The sequence below is a fragment of the Thalia democratica genome, chromosome 8, assembly GCF_965202585.1.
Source record: "Thalia democratica chromosome 8, ktThaDemo2.hap1.1, whole genome shotgun sequence".
Taxonomy (NCBI): domain Eukaryota; kingdom Metazoa; phylum Chordata; class Thaliacea; order Salpida; family Salpidae; genus Thalia; species Thalia democratica.
The window spans coordinates 55,917,395-55,939,490 of NC_139172.1; the positions used below are offsets into that span (position 1 = coordinate 55,917,395).

At 24.6% G+C, this 22,096-nt stretch overlaps 1 protein-coding gene across 1 annotated transcript; it reads right to left on the minus strand.

Moving 5' to 3' along the window:
* Positions 1–2,962: 2,962 nt before the first annotated feature.
* On the minus strand, positions 2,963–21,775 carry LOC145842509 (uncharacterized). The gene is made up of 15 exons (XM_082949966.1): positions 21,631–21,775; positions 20,351–20,472; positions 18,418–18,491; positions 17,907–18,046; positions 17,514–17,611; positions 17,140–17,304; positions 16,771–16,890; positions 15,913–16,029; positions 14,513–14,647; positions 13,029–13,175; positions 11,735–11,789; positions 9,831–9,919; positions 8,696–8,802; positions 7,906–8,067; positions 2,963–3,465 (listed from the first exon to the last, which is right to left on the minus strand). The coding sequence occupies exons 1-15, from the start codon at positions 21,761–21,763 to the stop codon at positions 3,378–3,380; spliced, it is 1,752 nt and encodes a 583-aa protein (XP_082806092.1). The 5' UTR covers positions 21,764–21,775; the 3' UTR covers positions 2,963–3,377.
* Between the last annotated feature and the right edge of the window lie 321 nt (positions 21,776–22,096).

Here is a 22,096-nt window from a genome sequence, read left to right on the forward strand (position 1 = left end):
TTGCACGCGGGACAATATTCTACGAGTGCACAAAATTGCACGAAGATACTTTTGCACGAAGACAAATTTGCACGAGGGAACAAAATTTCACGCGGGAACAAAATTACACAAAGACAATTTTACACCAAGAGACAAACTTGCACGAGTTACATTTTTGCACGAGTTTAAGTAAAAACAGAAAAATAAAATATAAATTAAAAGAAAAACAAAACTAAAAGATAATTTAATAAAAAAACAAAAAGAAAAAAAGTTACCGACCGAGGGTAAGGGTTAGGGGTAACATTGATAGCAAAAAAATATTTAAAAAAATAATAAGTTACCGACCGAGGGTAAGGGTTATGGGTAACAGTAATAGTAAAGAGAAAAAAAAGACTTAACTAAAAAATGTTGTGCCCCCGTGTAATTTCGTACCCTCGTGCAAATTTGGCTTCGTGCAATTTTGATCAATTCCCTCTTTTAATAGATGTACGATAAAAGGTTTTAATATTTATAAATATTTGCATTTACTATTAACTGTTATTAATTTTTTTTAATTTTTAATATGAAGGGATAAGCAAAGCATATTTTTAGAACTAATATTTTATCAAATATCTATCTATGAAACCTCGCTATTTTTGATATATAAAGCAAAAATAATTTGCTCGATTTAAATAACAAGTTTTATCTATTTGTTAAATAAAATATATTTTAGCTTAGATCCTCTTAATTTAATATCTATTTATAAGGGTCAGCAAACTGCGGCCAGTGAGCATACAAATGTGGCAAAAATTTTTTGAAGCAACTATATATTCCGAGGTTGAAAGTAAAGAGCAAAAAAATAAACATAAAAGTTCTCAGGTAAAGTTTTCTTGAAATTCAAAACTTACACTAGATATTCTGAATGGCTCGAGATTACTTAATTTACGAAACATACGGTTTCCGAGCATGTAAACTCGGCTTACCAAAGAAAATACCTGAAACTTACATTAGAATTGTTGTGTTATAGAAAGTACAAACTGAAACTGCGGCCCGCAAATATTTTTATTTTAGAAACCTGTCTCGCGACCACCAAATGCCTGCCGACCCCTGATCTAAGTGGTTTACTTTTAATTTTGTTCAACTTTTCCTTTACAACGATATTTATATAATGCATAAAAAACATTTTTAAGTAAGTAATGTCAATCAACCTAATTTACATTGAAGTTTTTATTTTAACTAACTTAAATCAACGTAACCTTCTTGTATTCAAAGATTAAACTGCATAGACAACAACTATATATTTAACTTATACACTTTGCTTTGATTATTTACGAGCATAGTAAGTATTTCAGCATAAAGCTAGTAATTACAGTTTACTTACATTCAAAGTTTACCACATATTTTTTAAATATTACTGTGTACAATGTACGTACAACGATAAATTGTTTTTTTTAGATTTTTTTGACTTTGTGTTAAGAACGAATAATTGAGTCTTAAGTGCCCTATACAGAGATTAGAAAAAAAAACATTAATCTTTAAAATTTTATATCTGTTTTTACTTCTATATGTAAAAACTTTTGTTTTAAAAGCTTGAATTTTACAAAAGGAGCTTTTAGAATTTGTAGTTTCTTTTTATATTTACAAAAACTGTTTTAAAAAACACTTTAATGCAAAAATTAAAAGATTTCTACCTAAAAAAAACTAGTCATTATTTTATTTTATCATTGTCTTTTTTTGTTTGTGGAAAAAGTTTTTAAGGTTTTATATGAACTTTAAGTATTTTTTCATGTATTTCATAAACCCCTTTTGCAATAACAAGTTAAGTAAACCTATTGATAGATCAATTTTGTTAAGATATTAAAAAATTCGTGATAATTGTAATATACCCATTTTCAGTTTTGAGTTATTATAGTTTGGTTTTTTATCACGTTAGGTTATTAGTAAATTATATTCTCTATACTTTTATCTTAACTAAAAGTTTCTTCACTTCTCTACATATAGATTTAATAAAACTAATCTAACATTCTATATCCGACCCTTATTCTTTTGCTTAACAAACAATTTTCAAAAAAACTATTTTTTTCTACAGCATAACATAACTCGAGTAACAACTTTAAAATTTTTTTTACAGTATTTACCCCTTTTTTTCTTTTAAATATTATTATACTATAATTTAACCATAAAAACAATGTATTCAATATCAATTGAAAACTCTTATAGTTTTTAACTATATACAGTTATGATTTTAAAATTCATTAGATTTGAATACCTCACTATATACTGTAGTTTATATAATTTTAATTTTCTTTAAAAAAATCATAAACACAAAACTTTTATTTGTTTGTCATTTTTACCATTATTATTATTTATATAAATATATAATTTCAAAATCCGCTCTGCGGTGAAGCACTTTAATTGTTTCTCTCTAAAATAATAAATTATTAACTTCAAATCTTCCCTGCGGATAGATTGCTCTGTTCAAACCCTAATAAATACAAAGACCAGTCTTATTATAATTCAATTACTTTTTTTGTTATTTCTTATACTAAAATAACAAGGATTATAAAAAAATTACTTTAATTTAAAATTAATACACAATTTCTTGACGTATTCTAATGTACAATAATTTTTCTCTATTAATTTTTAATAAATAGCCTTTGGAGACTTAAAGAAATTATTTATTAATTATCTTATTATATAATAAACTATTCCTTGTAATTTGTAAGATTTTATTTGCTTAATATATAACAAAAGTTAAAAAAACAAAAAAAAAAAGTTATTTAAAGTTTATTTTTTCAGCAACACTCGAAGTAATTTAATCTCAAAATTATAAAAAAGTAAAAAAAATCTATTTAATCTATCTAAATTTAATTTCAAAAAACAACTATTTGTATCAATTAAAATAAAAACATGCATTAATTTCAGACACAAAAAATTAAGGAAATAATATCATTTTCATTTTGCTACATATATGTAAAAATGGTTCTTTAGTATTTATATTTTTTCTTAAAAAGTCTTATTTTTTAATAGACTATTTTAAACTCTTCAATAAAATCAAAAATTATAGATAAAAATATTTTAAATTACTATGTTTAAAATACTTTTCATATCTCTGAAAAACTCGCCAACCAAAAGTACCCTATAATACTTTTTAAATTTATGGTTACTCCAGCAAAATATTTTTATTCAAAATTTACGAAATAATTATTAAATAACGTGTGTTCCATCATTTATTATTTTTTTATTAATTTTTTCACAAACAAATAAATAATAAGAGGGACAGACAACAAAAAAAAGCTCTAGAAGAAAAATGACTTTTTATTCGGATATTAAAACACTTTAAAATTGTAACATCTATTACGACGTCACTAGCGAAGCGTCACGTCACAATAATTTTCCTAATTTTCGCCGTTGTGACGTCAGAACTCCCGTTTTATTTCCGTTTTTATTTCTTCCACCTTTACTTTCGGCTGGTACGTGCTCCAGAAATCATTTGGTTGGGAATATCTGAAAAAAAAAGTATTTAAAAAAATTTGATTAGTTTTGTTATTTATATTATTATTGGGAATTTAGAAAAATATTCGTTCAGTTGGTCAATAAACTATTAAAAATTCTTTAAAAAAAATATTAGAATAAAACATTAAGCTGATTATTAAAAATTTTTTGGTTGATTGAAAAATCATAAAATAAATGTTGGTTTATTATTTGTTGAGAAAAATATAGATAGAGCCATAACAAATACATTTTTATCTTTTTTTTGTTATTTCTTGCACTATTTGCAAACAGTTTAAAAAAATAATGCAAAAATACACTGTTTTTATTTATTACAGTGTAGCTTTTCATTAGTTTTATAATATTAACAATAAAAACCAGTTTGCTGTACTTAAATACAACCACCTATATAATTACAAAAATATACATTATTAAACTTCTATCGTGCAAAATAAAAAACTCATAAATCTTTGACTTATTATTTTTTACCTTGATTAAATTGAAATATATTTGTAAAAGTTTAAGTGCAAGGAACTGACTCATACTCAGATATATTAAAAACTTAATAAAATTCAATTATTGTTTTGTCTACTTTTTATCATTATGTGGGAGTTTATTACTTATGAAAATTTCCAGCAGAATAAATGACCTTTATTAAAAGTAATTATTTAAATTTGTAATAAATACTTTCCTTCATAAGTTTCAACTCATTTTTCATGGTAGTTCTAAAAAAAGTTAACTTAAAAAAAAAAATTCAATTAAAAACTTGTAATTATCAATAAGTATGTTAACAATTATTTTTTAAACATGTAACTTTGGCGTTAGTGTTTCTGTTTAGTAAATATAGAAATGATTACTTAGCATAAAAAAAATCTAGTAATAATATATAAAACATTTATTTTTTCTATTTTTACATTAGTAATTTTTTACAACGTAACAACACAATAGAAGCATATTTAATGAAGACAAATTTAATTTCAAAAAAATTAAATTTAACATAGAGCTAACTAAAAGCAACTGTACAACTAATAAAAACAAAATTATAAAAAGTATTGCCGTCTTTTAGTGATAATAGGTAAATTAAAATTTTACCAACACATTTAATCATTACTAAAAGTTAATAAACTTACAATCAGTTTTTAACAACTTTTTTATTTCAATTAAAGTAAGGTTTAATAGACCACAAAGAAAAATATATTTTAAGTTTTGAAGATGCAAAACAAAACCATTTTAAAAATATTAACTTAATAAATAAAGTAAAAGTTATTTTCGCCTAACTTTATTTAAATTTTTTTGCCTACTTACTGAATAAATTAGATATTAAAAAATAAATAAATATCGCAAAAGTACTTAAAGTTTGGAAAATAATTGCAAAAGGTTTATCATGACTCATTTTAGCGCAAACTCAAAATACAAACGTGGAAAATTTAAAAACTTTTTTTAAATGAATAATCGTTTAAAACGTGGAAACTTGAAGAAGTTCACTTTTAAATGATGAATAACGCTTCAATAATTTTAAAAAATATTGCACTCGTTTCATAAACTTTTGTAAAAACTTTATCTTTTTATATTAATAATGTTCAATCAAGCCTTGAATTTTTTTTCAACTAAAGATACATTCTGAAGAAGTTCAATTTTAAAGTTATGTCCAATACAAAATATTACACGTTTAATAGTAAATTTACCTTTCAACTTTTTTTAACTTATAACATTACTTGTTTTTTATAAATAAATTTGTGTATATCATGTTGCCTAAAATATTAATTTTTAAAATACATATTTTAATTTAAACATACAAATTTCAATTTCTTGAATACAAATTTTAAATAATATACCGTATATAGAGTAAAAGAGTAATAATAATATGTCAATAAATAATCAATAAATAAAAAACTAAATGCACTTAATTTTATTTCCTTGTTTCTTGATTACTTAATAATTGATTAAACTAATTTACTTACATTTTACAAAATTTCTGAAGGTTTTGCATTTAAAACACAGTTTTTAACTTGATTTTCAATTATAACTACACTGTTACTAATCACTGTACACTTTTAAAATATGCTATTATACAAGAAAGCTCATTAAATTGTGATTAATGTACTGAAAAATTCAATTAAGCATGTGAGATATTATTCATGTATGTTGAACGAATGTTTTTCATAGTTTTTAAAATACATGTAACAAATTAGTTTACAGTAAAGTTTAAGAAATTTTAATATGTTATTAAATTATTATAATGCTTCAAACTTTTAGTCAAAAGTGTAAAAATTATATACATGTTTTAGTTTACAAAATATCAGTAGTGTAATACTTTTGATAAATACAATTAACATTTCTTAGTAACAATTTTTTCTCCACACTAATGCGTACTTTTTTGAAAGTTAAAAACTTTACTTTTTACAACTAAAACATAAATTTTAAATAAAAACTAAAAAAATATTCGATTTAAAGTTAAAACGTTTGTCGTAAAGGTTTCGGAAATTAAAAGTTACATTTAATAAAAATATAAACTAAATTTTTCTCCTTAAGAAAATATCTATGTCAGTAAAAAAAGCTTGTAAAAATAATTCATGGCTCTTAAACTTTTTATCTTTAGATTGAAAATACAGCTTTTACATTAATTGAAAAAATGTGTTTAAAACTATTTCTGAAAATTTTACCTAACAACTGTATACATGTCAACTTTTTTTACAAGTTTTATACTTAACAATGGAGAAAGGTATAAAAATGTGTAAACATAAACTTTTGGTAATGTATAAACGTGTTTAAACGTAGTAAAATAATATTTGTCATAACTAACAGCAATATTAAATACAACCGTTAGTTTTGATATATTAGTTTTAAAATTTTCTATTTTAAAAATTATTAAACTTTAAGAAACTTTGTTTTTTTTTTTTCATAGTTTTCTTACATAAATTTTGATTTACATTTTGACTTATTTTACTGTTTTAATTGTATTTAATTCTTATTTTCTAATAATTCATAATATTTAAGTTTACTATTTTATTTTACTTGAAGAGGTCGCAATACTTTTGTTAACAAAACCTGGTTGTAAATAAAATATCTAATTTGCACATTTTTATTTTAATAAGCTCTTGACATTTCAGTAAATTACTTTTTTAGTTAAGACAAATAACTATTTAGTAATTCACACTAAAAGTAATAATTTTTATTAAAAAAAACTTCAAGTATTATATCTGTCGGAAATATATTTTAGATAAGAGTTAAATTATTACTTACAGTTCAACAAAAAACTACAGTAAACTTAATGTTACTATAGAGATTTTGTTAAAATAACATTTATTAAAATCCTTATACTTTACAAATTAATGTTAATTAACTTTTTTTTAATTTAAACATGTTGAATGCTTATAAAACTTTTGTCAGTTTAAATTTATGTTTAACATAATTACCAATTGTCAATTTAAACTTATTATGTTCTTATTTATTATTAAACTTATTATTACCAGATACTTTTTTTTCAAATTTCATAAATCTATGTAACTATATTAGAATTAAATTCGACTTAAAGTAATAAAATCTAAACTAAATTTTATAACTAATCAATACTTATAACTTTCTTCCTTTTTAAATTTAATCTAGACTTGAAATAGCTTCTTAATACCTTTCTGGACTTTCTAAACAAAACCTGAATATTCACTAGAAATTTATTAATAATACAAAACATAAGTAAACTTAAAACCATTTATAACTTGTTTTGCAAAATAAGCAAAATAAAACCAACGTTAAAATATTCCTGATATATTACTCGAATAAAAACAAAACAATCTTGAGTTATTGCTGATCTAACTTTAATATAAACCAGAACAAACGTTTCATAAAAACAATACAATAGTTTCAAGTGGGTACCGTGGAAACTGATCAATTTTATATAACCATATTATTTTCTATACATATAAGATTAAATCTTTTTTGTCTTTATGAAACATATGTTCTGGCATTTTTAAAATTGAATTTTCCTAATCTATATATATATATATAAAGGTTTATTTCAAGATGTAAAACTCAAAGGACACGAATTTCGTGCCTATGCACTCATCAAACCTTTTAATTAAAAAAGCCCTTAAGGTGGGCTCCGTGTGAAAGATTTGATTTATCAAGTTAAATAACTTATTTCCATATATATATATATATATATATAAAATAAGGTTAATGTTTAAACGTAAACACTTTCAACTGAGCCCACTTGAAGGGCTTTTAAATAATTTATTCAAATGGCGATTTTAAAAATAACGCCATTTGAATAAATTATATATATATATATATATATATATCTAATTCGATTCCTGGATCTTTTACTTTTAGATTTAAAAATTATACAAAACAAACAAACTTGAAGAATCACATTGTTCTATATATATATATATATATATATATGTAACAAACAAACTTGAAGAATCACATTGTTCTATATATATGTAACAAACAAACTTGAAGAAGGGCTTGCAGTGTTCGTAGGCAATCCTGAATCCCTGCTTCACTTTCTCAATGCTCCTGGCTGTGGCGGTGACGGAACCGGTGCTGAACACCTTAACCGCCGCCCCTGTGACGTCACACTTGAACGACGCCGCCGGGTGGATCTCCGGCTCGTAGCTGCGGGAAAGTACCGAGTTTGAAACATTTTGTTCGCACGCCAGGGCATTTAAAACTCATATATTTTGAATTATTTAATTGAATGGTTCAAGTTGTAATATATTTTGAATTTGAATATTTAAATTTGAAAGGTTAATTCAATTTATTGATTTGTAAAATATTTTACTAGTAATCAGGGTTGCCACTCGTTTTTTCAATTTTTTTCCAGGTTTTCCAAGTTTCTTCCAGGTTTTTAAAAATACAAATTTTTGGATCTACTTTTAGTTTTAAGTTAAAGAAACTGTGTTAAATAGAATAAAACCATTAAAACGTTTAAAACTCATATTTTAAATTTGAATGTTTTAATTAAATGGATGAACAATTTAATTTATTGATTGCTTACCGGTAACTTGTTTATTATAAAATAATCAAAATGGATTTTTTTTTGAAGTGGGCACTAAAATTTAATTTAAATAAATTTAGTCTTGAATTACCAAACATTTGATTTTAAATTATCTTACAACAGTTCATACAGCCTGGGAAAATTACTTTAAAACATTACATATGATTATAATATATATCATACTTGATTTGAAAATTTAACCTTGATTATATTATTTATTACATGTAAATAAATAATTATAAAAACCTGTGATCACTGTGCCCGTTGCCAAATTCTTGCAGATTGACTTCGAACGGAAACTTGGTCGAAGCGAGAACATTCACTATTTTGTACCCGGATAACTTTGCTGTTTTCTGTTAAAGAAATATTTAATACACATAATATTGATTTGTATAATTAATACAATTATTATTTTTCTGAAAACTATTTCGTGTGTAGTAATAAGTTTATCTGTTAATTTAATTAATTACAATTTTAAATCTAACTAGAGTTCAGGGTTTCCCAAAGTGGGCCAAGTGGCCCCCAAGGGGGACATGACAGATACTCAGGGGGCCACGAGCAGCAAAGGGGGAAGAGGGGGGACATGAGGTCATAATTTGAAACTTACACTAGATTTTCATGAGTTGCAGATGAAGCGCAAAAAAAAAGAAGGTTTTCGGTGTTTTTTATCGTAGTTTATCGAGTAATCTTGTTGAAGGAGGCCATGGCTTTTTCAACTTCTTTAAAGGGGGCCATTTGCAAAAAAGTTTGGGAAACCCTGAACTAGATTCAACTTTTAATGTCTTGATAGAATCTTAACTTGATAGAATAAAACCGATTGTTAGTTTTTGCATTAAAACATTTTAAAATTATTTATTAAATAACTTTAATTTACACCCGAGCAAAAAACCAATTAAAGTTATTTTAAAAAAACCAACATAAATAGTCAATTAACTTCAATATAGGAGAACAAAACTAGTTAAACACTATATTTATGTACTTTTTACTTATAAGAGATTACAATAAAAGTTCTCCACTAAATAATAAGGAGAACATTTATTTCAAACTTTTTAATTTTATCTTCAAAACAACGCTTTTCAAAATCTATCAGACGAGATGATCAGTTGAACAATAAAATAAATTTTTTTATACAAAAATGCAAGAACCCTTATCTGGTTTCTTAAATGTTTTTACACATTCACGAATTTGAACTTATAGATCAGGGTTCCCCAAACTGGGACAAGTGGACCCCTTAATTATTTTTAAATTATATTCTTGAGTTGAGGATGAAAGAAAGGGTCTTGGGCGTTTTTATTGAAGTTTTTTGAGAAATCTTGTTGGAGGGGGCCAAAAAAAGTTTGGGAAACCCTGTTACAGACAATACTTTTTATAATAAACTAACGTATCCGATTTGTTTTAATCTTTTTACATATTTTCTTGCAGATTTTTTTGAATTTTCGGCGGAATTCGAGCCAGTGCATACAACTTTGCCTGAAAAATATAAATAAATAAATAAATAGTATACAAATTATATTCAAAAATAACTTAAATGATAATTTTGTTAATTTTAATAAGTTATTTTTTCTTTTAACTTTAATAACTATTTACCAGTAACAAAAAATATAAATAGTAGAAAAAAAAATATTCTGTTGCAAGTTTAAACAATTATTATTTTCAGTAACTGTTAAGTCATTTAGATAAAACAATTAAAAGTATTGTTTAATAAAATTTTGTACAGCTCGAATAACTTGTTTGATATTATTTTTGTACGTAATACTAAAAATTAAAGCTTATTGAATATTTAGGATAAACTTACAATATGTAAAAGTTTTAAGCTCTGTGACAAGTAAAAGAATAATAAAAAGTTGCCACAGAAAATGTTTGCAATTTGAAACTCAAAAATACATGCGAAATTTATCAGCAATTTAATATTTTATACATAACAGTTGCAAGATTTACTTTTTAAGACTAAAATTATTGTGAATTTCATACTGGGAATTTCAAAATTACACTTATATCAATCTTTTTTTAATGCCTTTTCAATTTTAAATATAAATAAACATACATATTCAGAGTTTGCTTTACCTTAGACTAAATATAGAAGATATTATTGTCTACAATTACAAAATTTCCAAAAAAAAAATTGTGTTTATTAAGTTTAAAAATTTATTTTTAGTCTTGGTAATTCTAATTCTTACTGAAAATGTTGGGATTAATCTAGTTCGAATCAATATTTGGAAACTTTTTTTTGTTTCAATTGAACTCTATAAATAACAATTTTGTAAAATTTTTATTTAGATATACGCATTTCAAATTATTGATTCGTAGTTTTTACTATAAGCTCGCAACTAAACCATCTTGCATCATTTTAAATAAAGCAATTAAATTTAAAAACCTAAATGTAAAAGATTTATAATGAATTTTTATAACAAAAACTACTAAGGATTTATTAGGACATAGTTTTAAAAATAATCTGATTAATTAACACTTATATGTAACACAAATTGTTGTCATTTACAGAATTTATGCTAAATAAGCATTTTATATAATCTTTATTATTAATTTTGATTAACATAAACAGTTATTATTGTTATCATATTTTATGCTAAATCAGCGTTATTATTTAAGATGTTTAAAAAAAATTATACTCTATTTTTAAAGTGTAATTTAAATTACTTTACAAATAAACAAAAAACAGCTAATTATTTGGAACGTATTTACACATATTCTTGATAAAAACTTTTTAAATTAATTTTTTTTATTTGATAAAAGCTTGCAACTTCTGACTAAACAAAATATTAAGATCTTTTTATATTAAATTATATTATTCTTCAGTATATCTTACATGAATTTCGCCATACCTGAGTTTTTAACATAAAATAAATAAAACATAAAACAACTGGATAAGAACTTTAAAAATATTAGTGGCAATCAGTTAAATAATTAAGATTTTAAGTTGTTCGATTTTTATTAAAGATCTTAGCGAAAGAAATCCACTGGAATGTATATAAACAAATTTTAACTTTCTTTATTAAGAAACATGTAGTAGTTTAAATAAAGAAAGACTTCAGTTAAAAATTGTTATGATAATCATCGCAAATTACATTTAATAAAATAATAGAAACCTGATAAATAATGAGAAATTTATTATTTAAAAAAATAATAAAAAAACCTGAGCTCCTGAATCTACAAAAACAAATTTTAATAGTGCTCTTTCTTTATTATGAAACATGTAATAGCTTAAAATATAAAATTAAAAATATAAAATAAAAATTGTTTAATTAAAAAAATAAAATAAAAAAATACCTGAGCTCCACATGTAGGCCGTGCATTTTGGATTTTTCATTTTCATTGTGACTTTCTGTTAAAAAATTATTATTGTTTATTATTTTCTGTTAAAAAATTATTTTTTATTATTTTCTGGTATAAAAACAAAATATACATTAATAAGTTTCAATTGACAAACAACAAATCTCAAGTATCAACAGAAAAATTAAAAATTATTATTTTTCAAGCTTAAGGTTTAAGCTAAAATCAAACACAATTTTTTATACATATTTTTAAAACTTTTGTCCATAATTTTAAAATTTTGTGTATATTATTCAAACTGTTGTGTGTTCATCTAAATTTATATAAATCAAACAAATGTATATTATTTAAATTTTGGTGTATATTATTCAAATATTTATGTAAACTATTCAAAAATGAGTTTACAACTTTCTGTTTTACGCCTACTCAAATTATTACGTGAATTGTTTTTATTATTAATGTAAACAAATTGACATACATATGCTTACTTGTACATTATATTATAACTTAGTGCTGTTTTAAAAAGTTTAGTATTGTTTATTTATATTTTGGTTCAAGTTGGTTGTACAGCTCAATTAATTTACAATTAATAATATCACTGATTCACTAAAAATTTAAAGATAAATAAATTGTATCACGGTGTGCACATTAGGTGCACAGAAATTAACGTGCACAGAAATTAACGTGCACAGAAATTAGCGTGCACAGAAATTAGCGTGCACATAAAATTTTAATACGATTTTTTATTAAAGTACTTTCGCATTTCATATTACAAAAAGCCACTTATACCATAAATCGAAAACTTCTTTCACAGTAATTAAACATTAAGAAACTCAAAACATAAAAAAAAGTGTTTTCCAATATTCATTTTTTAGTCTAGTGTACAAAACTTTAAAAGAAAAAAAAACCACTGATTTGTGAGTTTTTATTAATAAAATATATCTAACTTGTTTAGCCATTTTATATTCCACATCAATGGATTCGGTGGCAATGTGTCTCATATTAAGAAATAATAAAAATAAATATATCTAACTTGTTTGGCCATTTTATATTCCACATCAATGGATTCGGTGGCAATGTGTCTCATATTAAGAAATAATAAAAATAAATACATCTAACTTGTTTGGCCATTTTATATTCCACATCAATGGATTCGGTGGCAATGTGTCTCATATTAAGAAATAATAAAAATAAATATATCTAACTTGTTTAGCCATTTTATATTCCACATCAATGGATTCGGTGGCAATGTGTCTCATATTAAGAAATAATAAAAATAAATATATCTAACTTGTTTAGCCATTTTATATTCCACATCAATGGATTCGGTTGCAATGTGTCTCATGTTCAAATGGCATCCGACCCTCAGTCTGGCGACGACGTTGTTCAATTTTACAGTCATGTCGGAAAATGGGGGCAAGTCTGATGCGGTGTATTTCTGAAAACAAATAAAAACAATTATTAAGTAATTAATTCTGAATATGGGGGTAGGCCTGATGCGGTGTATTCCTGATAAAAATAATTAATAATCAACAATAATTATATATCATTTCTGAAAGGGAGTAAATCTTATGCTGTTCAAAATAACTAATTTAATACTGATTGTATTTGTATAAATAATAATGACTAAGTTCTGATTATTAGTGGTAATTCTGATGCAACGCATGTCTGATGTAATTAATAAAAAAAAGTCATTAGTTAGTTAATTTTAATAAGTGTGCACAAAATATACTTAAGTTTTGTATAAATACGGTGAGAAATATGTGTACAAGAATTTGTGGTACATGTGGTAATTTTTGTTAATTTAATTTTTCTTTTTGCATCCAATGTCATATATATACCTGCCTCTAATTTCATTTTATACACTAAATTTTTTATGATAATGTTAGTAAAGATAATTTTATTTTTTAATTTTCACATTTGTATAACATTTATACTTTTTTTAATATTCAATATTGTAGACAACTTTTGATTTACTAACTATCCACACAAATATATTTAAGTTAATTTAGCTTTATTGATAATCACTTTTAAAACTTTATTTACTTTTTCATGGGTTTATAAAACTTTTAATTTACCTCACGATAGTAAACATGATTAATTTTTTCAAACTTTTTAGGTAAACCACTGCAACTTATACAAAAGAAAAATCTCGTCTTAATACACACGTGAATTTAAACACTGATTTTAAGACAATTATTTATTTATTAAATTTTTACATTGCGCAGAATTATATAATTTTCTTGTGCGTATATCGAATAAACAAATTGTTTGAATTTTTGTTGAATGTATAAAAACACAAAAAAGCAACAATTTAGATTAAGTTTATTAATTAATGTAATACCACTTCATTAAATTTTAAGTAAAAAAATCTTTCTATCCTTTTGACCACTAATATTTTTTCAGAACTGAAATTATGTTATTACTTGAACGTATGTTTTTAAAATTGTTTAAGTTTAATAAATAACTTTTTGTTTTACTGTATTTTTATTACTACTGTTGTTGTTGTTGCAAAACGTACTTTTTACTGTTCATTTGCCATAAAAACATGTTTATAAACTAAAAACTAATAAAAACTATACTAAAACACTTGATTATACATATTATTATCAAATTGTATGTTAAATAATTTTAAATAAAAAATTTACAAAGTTTACTTATCTAAAAAAACATACTTCCAAGTTTATAAAACTAATAAAAACTACACATATATATTCAAGTTATCATTAAATTAAATACATGTGTTTCAAGTGATAAAAAACAAATAAAACAAACTTTTTTGGGTTGAGGCGGTTGACGGGGAGGTTGGGGTTTCAAACTGCTCAGGTACGTCGCTAGCGGCGACGACCCGAACATGTGGTTGGTCGTTATGGGAACCAAGGTGCCGTCCGGTTGCTTGTAGTAACGGACCTGTTTGAAATATCATAAATATATATTTTTTTTATTAGTTTTATTAACTTGAAGTATGTTTTTTTGATAAGTAAACTTTGTAAATTTTTTATTTAAAACTATTTAATATACAATTTTATAATAATATGTATAGTCAAGTGTTTTAGTATAGTTTATATATATATATGTAATTTATTGGAAAAGTTTAATTTTAAAACAAATACTGGTACATAAAAATATATATAATTAAGTTATTTAACTTGATAAATTAAATCTTTCACACTGAGCCCACCTTAAGGGCTTTATTAATGAAAACTTTTAACTTTCATTTGTGTGTTTTGTTTTGTGCTTTATTTTTTAACTTGTTTTGAAGCTGTTGAGTGCAAAGCACGAAACTCGAGTCCTTTGAGTTTTACATCTTGTAATAAACTTTTTTATTAAATATAAATAAAATTTATTGGAAAAGTACGATTTTTAAAAATACCGGTACATATGTTTCATAAATCTAAACGCTTTAATCATCAGCCAGTTCAATTTAAAATCAAATCAAGTTTGAATAATAACCTTATTATATATATATATATATATATATATATATATATATATATATATACGTTATATATAATTTATTGAACTGGCGATTTTAAAAATTCTGGAACATATGTTTCGTAAAGTTTTAATTTTTCATAAAGCTTTAATCATCAGCCAGTCATTTAACCATCATTATTTAAAAGCCCTTCAAGTGGGCTCAGTTGAAAGTGTTTAATTTTAAACATTAACCTTATTTTACGTTATATATATATATATATATAGAAAATAAGTGATTGTTTAAACTGAATCACTTTCTACAGAGTCCATTTGAAGGGCTTTTAAATAACTTATTAAGAAAATACGATTTAAAAATTCCAGAACATATGTTTTCTAAAGACAAATAAAAAAGATTGTCTTTAACCTTCAGATAGTTAAATTTAAAATTTAATACAATACAAAACTTTTAATACGGTTTAATACAAAACTTTTATATATAGTTATTTGTCTTAATTATAAAATATTGCTCGATTTACTGGAAGGTAAAGAGCTCATTTAAATGAAAATAAATTAAATATTTTGTTTACAACCAGGTTTATAAAAAAAAATTACAAAAATTCCATGAGTAATAAATAACTTGAAATAAGTTTAACTGAAAACTTTTTATCAAACAGTAATTGAATATTCAATACATGGAGATTTGTTGCGAGTATAAATATGTGTGCAAAATAAAACTTTTATGAGTTGTAAATGATTACCTGCGGCTGAGCCCTATTGATGTACGGGTGGGTTCTGTTCATCATGCTGATTTGCTGCGGTTGGGTTCTGTGGACCAAGCTCTGTTGCGAAGTTAACATCTTAATTTGTTGGTGGGCCTGCGAAGTTGTAAATATTTTTGATTAATATAAAACAAAGGTGGAAATTTTGAAATTTCACTACGAAATAAATGAAGTAAAATTACTAAAGTGAAATATTTGAAATTTTAGCAACAAAATAATGGTTTGTGGGTCTATAAAAAATTGTAAACATGGTTGGGCAGTCGGTTAAACTTTTTTTGTATGCAGCAGTAGCTCACAAAAATACATGAAAATAGATAAACAAACAGATGTTAATACTCAAGTACAATATAAATTTTGTACCAGTAAACACAAGTACATCAAATATGCTGTTGTAACTATGATTTAGCTTATTTCAAGTACAATTAATAAACAAAGTGTACTGAAAAAAAAGATGATCCCTTTTAAGGGATGGTTTCCCAAACTAGGCCAAGTGGTCCCGTTGGGGTAAACAGAAGGGGCCACTGAGGGTCATAATTTATTAAATCACTAGATATTCTGGAGTTGATGATGAAAAGCAGATAAAAAAAAGTCTTAGAAGTTTTACACAGTAGTTGCGTGAGAAATTTTGTTGGAGGGAGGCCATAGCTTTAGTGACTCTTTAAAAGGGGTCTTTTGAAAAAAAAGTTCGGGAAACCCCTGTTTTAAACTCTCCTCTTCAGGCTGCGACTGATTTTAAAGTGCTGGAGTTAAAAATGTTTACTAATGGGTTTTTGAAGCAAGAAGGTCTGAATGACCAAGTTTTGATGGTGAACCCTGAAAATAACATTTAATTTTTACCTGAGAGTTTAGGGGTCTGACCGCCCTGGCGTTGGGTTGAACCTGCGCATGGTTGCCAGTGGTTACCATCTTGACGTTGTTGGAAATTTGGCAAGTTGTTGAAGGAACTCTTTGCAACACCTAAAATATTTATACAATAACTAAAATATAAATATCTTGTAACAAAATGTACTTTAATTTATTAAGTCTTCTTTTGGCACAAACCCAAAGTGGCACCTACTATTTAATATTTAAAATAACAGAACAACTTGAAAATGTTTTTTATTGATAAAAGTTTTTGTTTGTACGAAGAAAATATTTACATATTGATTCATAAGTCTTTTGAAAAGCTTCAAGTACAATATTTTAAAATATTATTTATTCGCGTACCTGCATTTTGTTGTTCAGGGGTAACTTGACAATCTGGGGCCTGGATCCGCCCTGGTTGCCAGGCAACGTGTTGATGACCCTCAACCCGTTTGTTTGGTTGCTAGGCGATTGGTTGGTCGTTATGACTTTAAAATTCGCCGGGTTTAAAACCCTTATTGGGGTGTTCTGAAAATAGTATTTAACTTATCATTGTTATAGTTAAATATTATTTTTTATGATCAATTTAAAAACATGATTGCAAGAGATAACAAAGTCACAAAACAAATTTATTTTACTCACTCTATTGTTCGCGTTGAGTATTTTCAAAGGAGCGTTTGTGGAAATCATTTTAATTAATTTACACGTTACATATGTTTATAATTTATTTTACTCACTCTATTGTTCGCGTTGAGTATCTTCACAGGAGCGTTTGTGGGAATCATTTTGATCGGGGTGTTTGTAGTTGTTGAGAACACTTGTAACACTTTTCCACCTTTGAAACAAAATATTATTATTCTCTGTTGTTCAGATGTATTTTTATTGATAAAAAAATAAAATTATTGTTTCCATTATTTAGATGTATTTTTATTAAATTTTTCAGCTGATATGAAAAATTTTGCTTGCGAAAGATTTAAATGTCTATATTGAATAACAAACATTATAGGTTTTTTATTAATTTTAAACCTAAACTACAATGTTTTTTTTTTTATAAAACATTAAACAAATAATAACTTATTGTCTAAAATAAACTTTTTATCTGTGTTAACAGAAATAACAAAAACACCAACTCGAATCGACGAGGGGTATTTTCACTGGTTCCGTCTTCACTGCCGTGTAAGGCACGGTTTTTATTTGTGACGTCATAGTTTGTGACGTCACAGGGATTCTTTGAAGCGCGCCGTTTGAAGAAGGGTATGGCACTTGCGACCTTTGAAAAAATATATTTTTTATTTATTACTTTTAAATAAAATTCTTAATGTTTAATGCATGTATGTGTGATTTAAAAATACTGTTAGCCAGAAAAAACCTTTGAATAACTTCTAAATAAATAATAAGTTATGGTTTTAGATTGTTTTAATAACCCTAATTTCATTAGGTTCAATTTTTACATAATTAATATAAACAATAATAATTAATAACCTGATATTTGTAGCAGCATTATTTGTATTTGGTTAAGTTTTTACATACTTGATAAAAAATAAATAATAAAAAACAAATAATAACCTGATATTTGTAGCAGCATTATTAGTGTTTGGTTCAGTTTTTACATAATTAATATAAACAATAATAAATAATAACCTGATATTTGTAACAGCATTATTTGTGTTTGGTTCAGTTTTTACCTTCAAATTGTAGATAGTTGCTTGTGGCTCCTGCATAATATAAAAAATATAATTAAAATATTTGTGATTTATATATATATATATATATAAACATATATATAGAATTAAGTTATTCAACTTGATAAATTAAATTTTTCACACTGAGCCCACTTTAAGGGCTTTAATTTGTAAGTAAAAATTTTTCATCAAGCTATATAAATACTAAAAGTGGATATATATGATATACCAACTCATAATCAAAATATTTAATTCCGGATTATATAAAATCCCACATCAAATTATTAAATTAGGAGAAATGTTTAATTGGGTTAAACTAGTTGCCTTATTTATTTTTCATTTCAGGTTGACTTTGAATTTTATAAGATTTAAAAAAGGCATTCAAACAAAAAATGTATAAATTTGGGAACCAACAAGTTTGTAAACTTTTTTAAATTATCAGAACTGTTTGATTGGACTAGGTAGTGTAATAATATAAAATAAATTAGGAATATAGTAATAAAGTTGTTCACTTATTTCACAATTGATTTTATAATGGCACACTAAATTTTGAAAATAAAGTTTTTCTTTTTTTTCGAATTAACTTAAAACTTACTATGATTTATTAAATTGCAAATATTTAGAATAACAACTTCAAATAACTTTCAAGCAACAATTGTTAACCAAACAATCAAATTTTACTTTAATTTTTTTAACCGGCTCAGTATACAGCTTAACTCAAGCTTAAAATTTTATATCTGCTTAATTTTTTTTTTAACTTTTAAAAAAGGAAAACAAATAAAAACTATAAACTTCCTCATTGAAGCAGGAACCAAAACAAATCAGCTAAATAAAATTTAAATACTTTTACTTTCCTTTTTGTTTTCAACAGTATATCTACTAAATAAACAGTTGGTCTTATTTTAATATAGCTTTAAAAAAATACATATATTTTGCTTAAATTGTGATCTCCTGCTTATTATACATATATATACATATATATATACATAGAGTTAATCAATTAGTGTGTTTTATGTATGGAATTTATTTTTATGAAAAAGGAAAAACAAAAATAACTTTACATAGTTCCTACTTTTATTTATTTTCAATTTACTACGACGTGATAATAAGTTATTAGCAAAACTTTCAAGTTCCTTTACAAACTAAACTTCAAAACAATAGGCACAGCAATAAAATGCGCAAACTTTAAGAGGATAAAAACTTAGTATGTGTAAGTTATTTGGTATTTTTTTACAAACATTAATTATCAATTGCAACTGTTATTATTAATATATTCTATACTTGATGAGCTAGTTCAAAAATATTAACATAAAATTTTTTGTACTACTTTGTAGTTATTTAAGAGGAAAAAATTTAATATGTGTAAGTTGTTTGGTATTTTTTTAGTAGTTTTTGATAAACATTAGTTATTTTCTGCAACTGATATTATTAATATATTCTATACTTAATGAGCTAGTTCAAAAATATAAACATAAAAAGTTTTTGTTACTACTTTGTGGTTATTTAAACAACATAATTAAATGAAGTTTATTTTTCACAATGTACTCTTTTTTTTTTGATGTGTATCGAAAAAACATAACAGCATTTAAAAAAATCTTGTTTGCCTTGTACCTCATTTTATTTGCCTTTTTTTTCTAATCATTTCTTATTTATAATTCTTATAAACGTATAAAAAAAAAAGAATCATTATAATCAGTTTGCTCTTAGTGGTTGTTTAAAATAAATGGCCAAAAAAAAGTATACTTTTATACTACAACTAATTTTAGTTGCTTATGTTATACCTACTTTTTAATTCAAACCGGTGAAAAAGTGGGAAATAAATTTGATTCATAACTGACTTTTGTTTAATATTTTATGATTGGTTTAAAACAGCAATTAAAATTAAAACTGACTCTGTTTGGCTCCTGCTTAATTTCCTGCTTTATGATTGGTTTGGATTCGTCGTGAAGATCCATGAGAGCTTCCATTGGGCATCTGTTGTCGTCCACGGGACTTTGGTTCTCAAAAGCGCTTGCTGAAAATTCAAAAAAAAAACGACGATTTAGGAATTTATTTAATAAACTAATATAATAAAATGTTTTTTTTTATAATATGTTATACAACCAATACTGAACTATTCAATTGGTTTTAGCTTCTTCAATTATTTAAGAAATTTGTACCAATTCTATTAAACTATACCAAACTAATTGAGCAAGTTTGTTTTTGTGCCATTTTTAAATGTTTATGAAATTAATATGATTATATGCTATAAAATTAATCATTTTCTAAAAAACACTGAACTATTTAGTAGATTTGTGGACCTTTTAAACCAGGGTTTCCCAAAATGGGGGCAATTTTAGTAAGTTGGGGGGGGCACTTTAAAATGTTTAAACTTACAGTAGATATTTTTGACTTGAAAATTAAAAGCAAAAAAAAATATATTTTTTTATAAAACACTGAACTATTTGAGCAAGTACCATTTGTGGTTTGTTCATCCTCCATCAATGGGTTGCCATTGAAATACTGGTGGCCTGAAAATCTTGCTGGAAGTACAAAACAAACAATTGAAAACGAAATCAATATTTGAGAAAAAATATGAAAAAACACTTGTTAACATGTAAGAGCTTTTCTTGATGAATTCAAAAATTATTTTTTGTTACCACTTTGGTTGTTAACAAGTAAATGAAGCAGTTTTAAAACTTATATTTTGAAAAACAAAAGGCATAAGTGTACAAAAGCACATCAATTTAACAGCTAGAATTACAAAAACTATAAATGTGGAAACCCTGCTAGGTGGTTTAGAAATTTGTAGTATATCAAGCAAAATATAAAAAAGAATAGTTTGAAAAAATAAATTAATCTGTGCTAAGAATAATATTAAATGGGCAAGTAATTTTGTTATTAGAACCTTTGTGAAATTTTCCACATAAAACTGCAAGTTTATAAATCTACTGAGAATAACAATAAAATGTTAAACTTTTTTTTGTTTTTACCTCAACTAATAAAGAAAAAATACTATATTAAAATTTTTTAAGCGCAGTGGAGCTTTATAACAACAGTAAGGGGAAATAATTACATTAAAAACAGATAAATTAACTTTCAAGATAAAAACTTGACACATTTTATTTAATTAGCAGCATTATACAACAGTTAACCACAAATAATCTAACTAGTTACATTATGAGAGACTCACCATTGGTGGGTTGGTTGTCATAGAGACCAGGGTTGGAGGTAGTGGTGGCAACAGGGCTGAACGCCGGAAAATCTGGTAATTCGTCCATGGTGGAGTCGTTGAAGCTGAAGTTTGACATCTGAAAACTGTCCATTTTATATTTATATTATTCTGTAGAGTTTTTTGGTTGTTTTTATTAATTTTTATTTAAGTAACATATTAATAATGAAAAATATATTCATAATTTTATTATACTATGTCCTTTTCAGGTTAGACATTTTTGTTTATTTATTTTCAATATTATTTTACTTTCTAGTCATTTAGCAAGTTAAGTATGCAAAATACCATTTTTTATTTTTTGAAAAAATATGCTCTTTTCTATAGAGATAATTTTATTTTATATTAACAATTTACATAATTAAGTAAAATTTAATGACTTTTAATAGTTTTAAAATTTTAAAACTGTTCATTTCTGTTTATTTAGATA

Excerpts from the sequence above, each read along its gene's own strand:
- LOC145842509 (XM_082949966.1), bottom strand. The coding sequence starts at position 21,763 with ATGGACAGTTTTCAGATGTCAAACTTCAGCTTCAACGACTCCACCATG. Across the intron at positions 14,648-15,912 it reads TCAATAGGGCTCAGCCGCAG|GTCCGTTACTACAAGCAACC; the intron begins GTAATCATTTAC and ends TATTTCAAACAG. Across the intron at positions 13,176-14,512 it reads AACCGCCTCAACCCAAAAAA|AAATACACCGCATCAGACTT; the intron begins GTTTGTTTTATT and ends ATTTGTTTTCAG.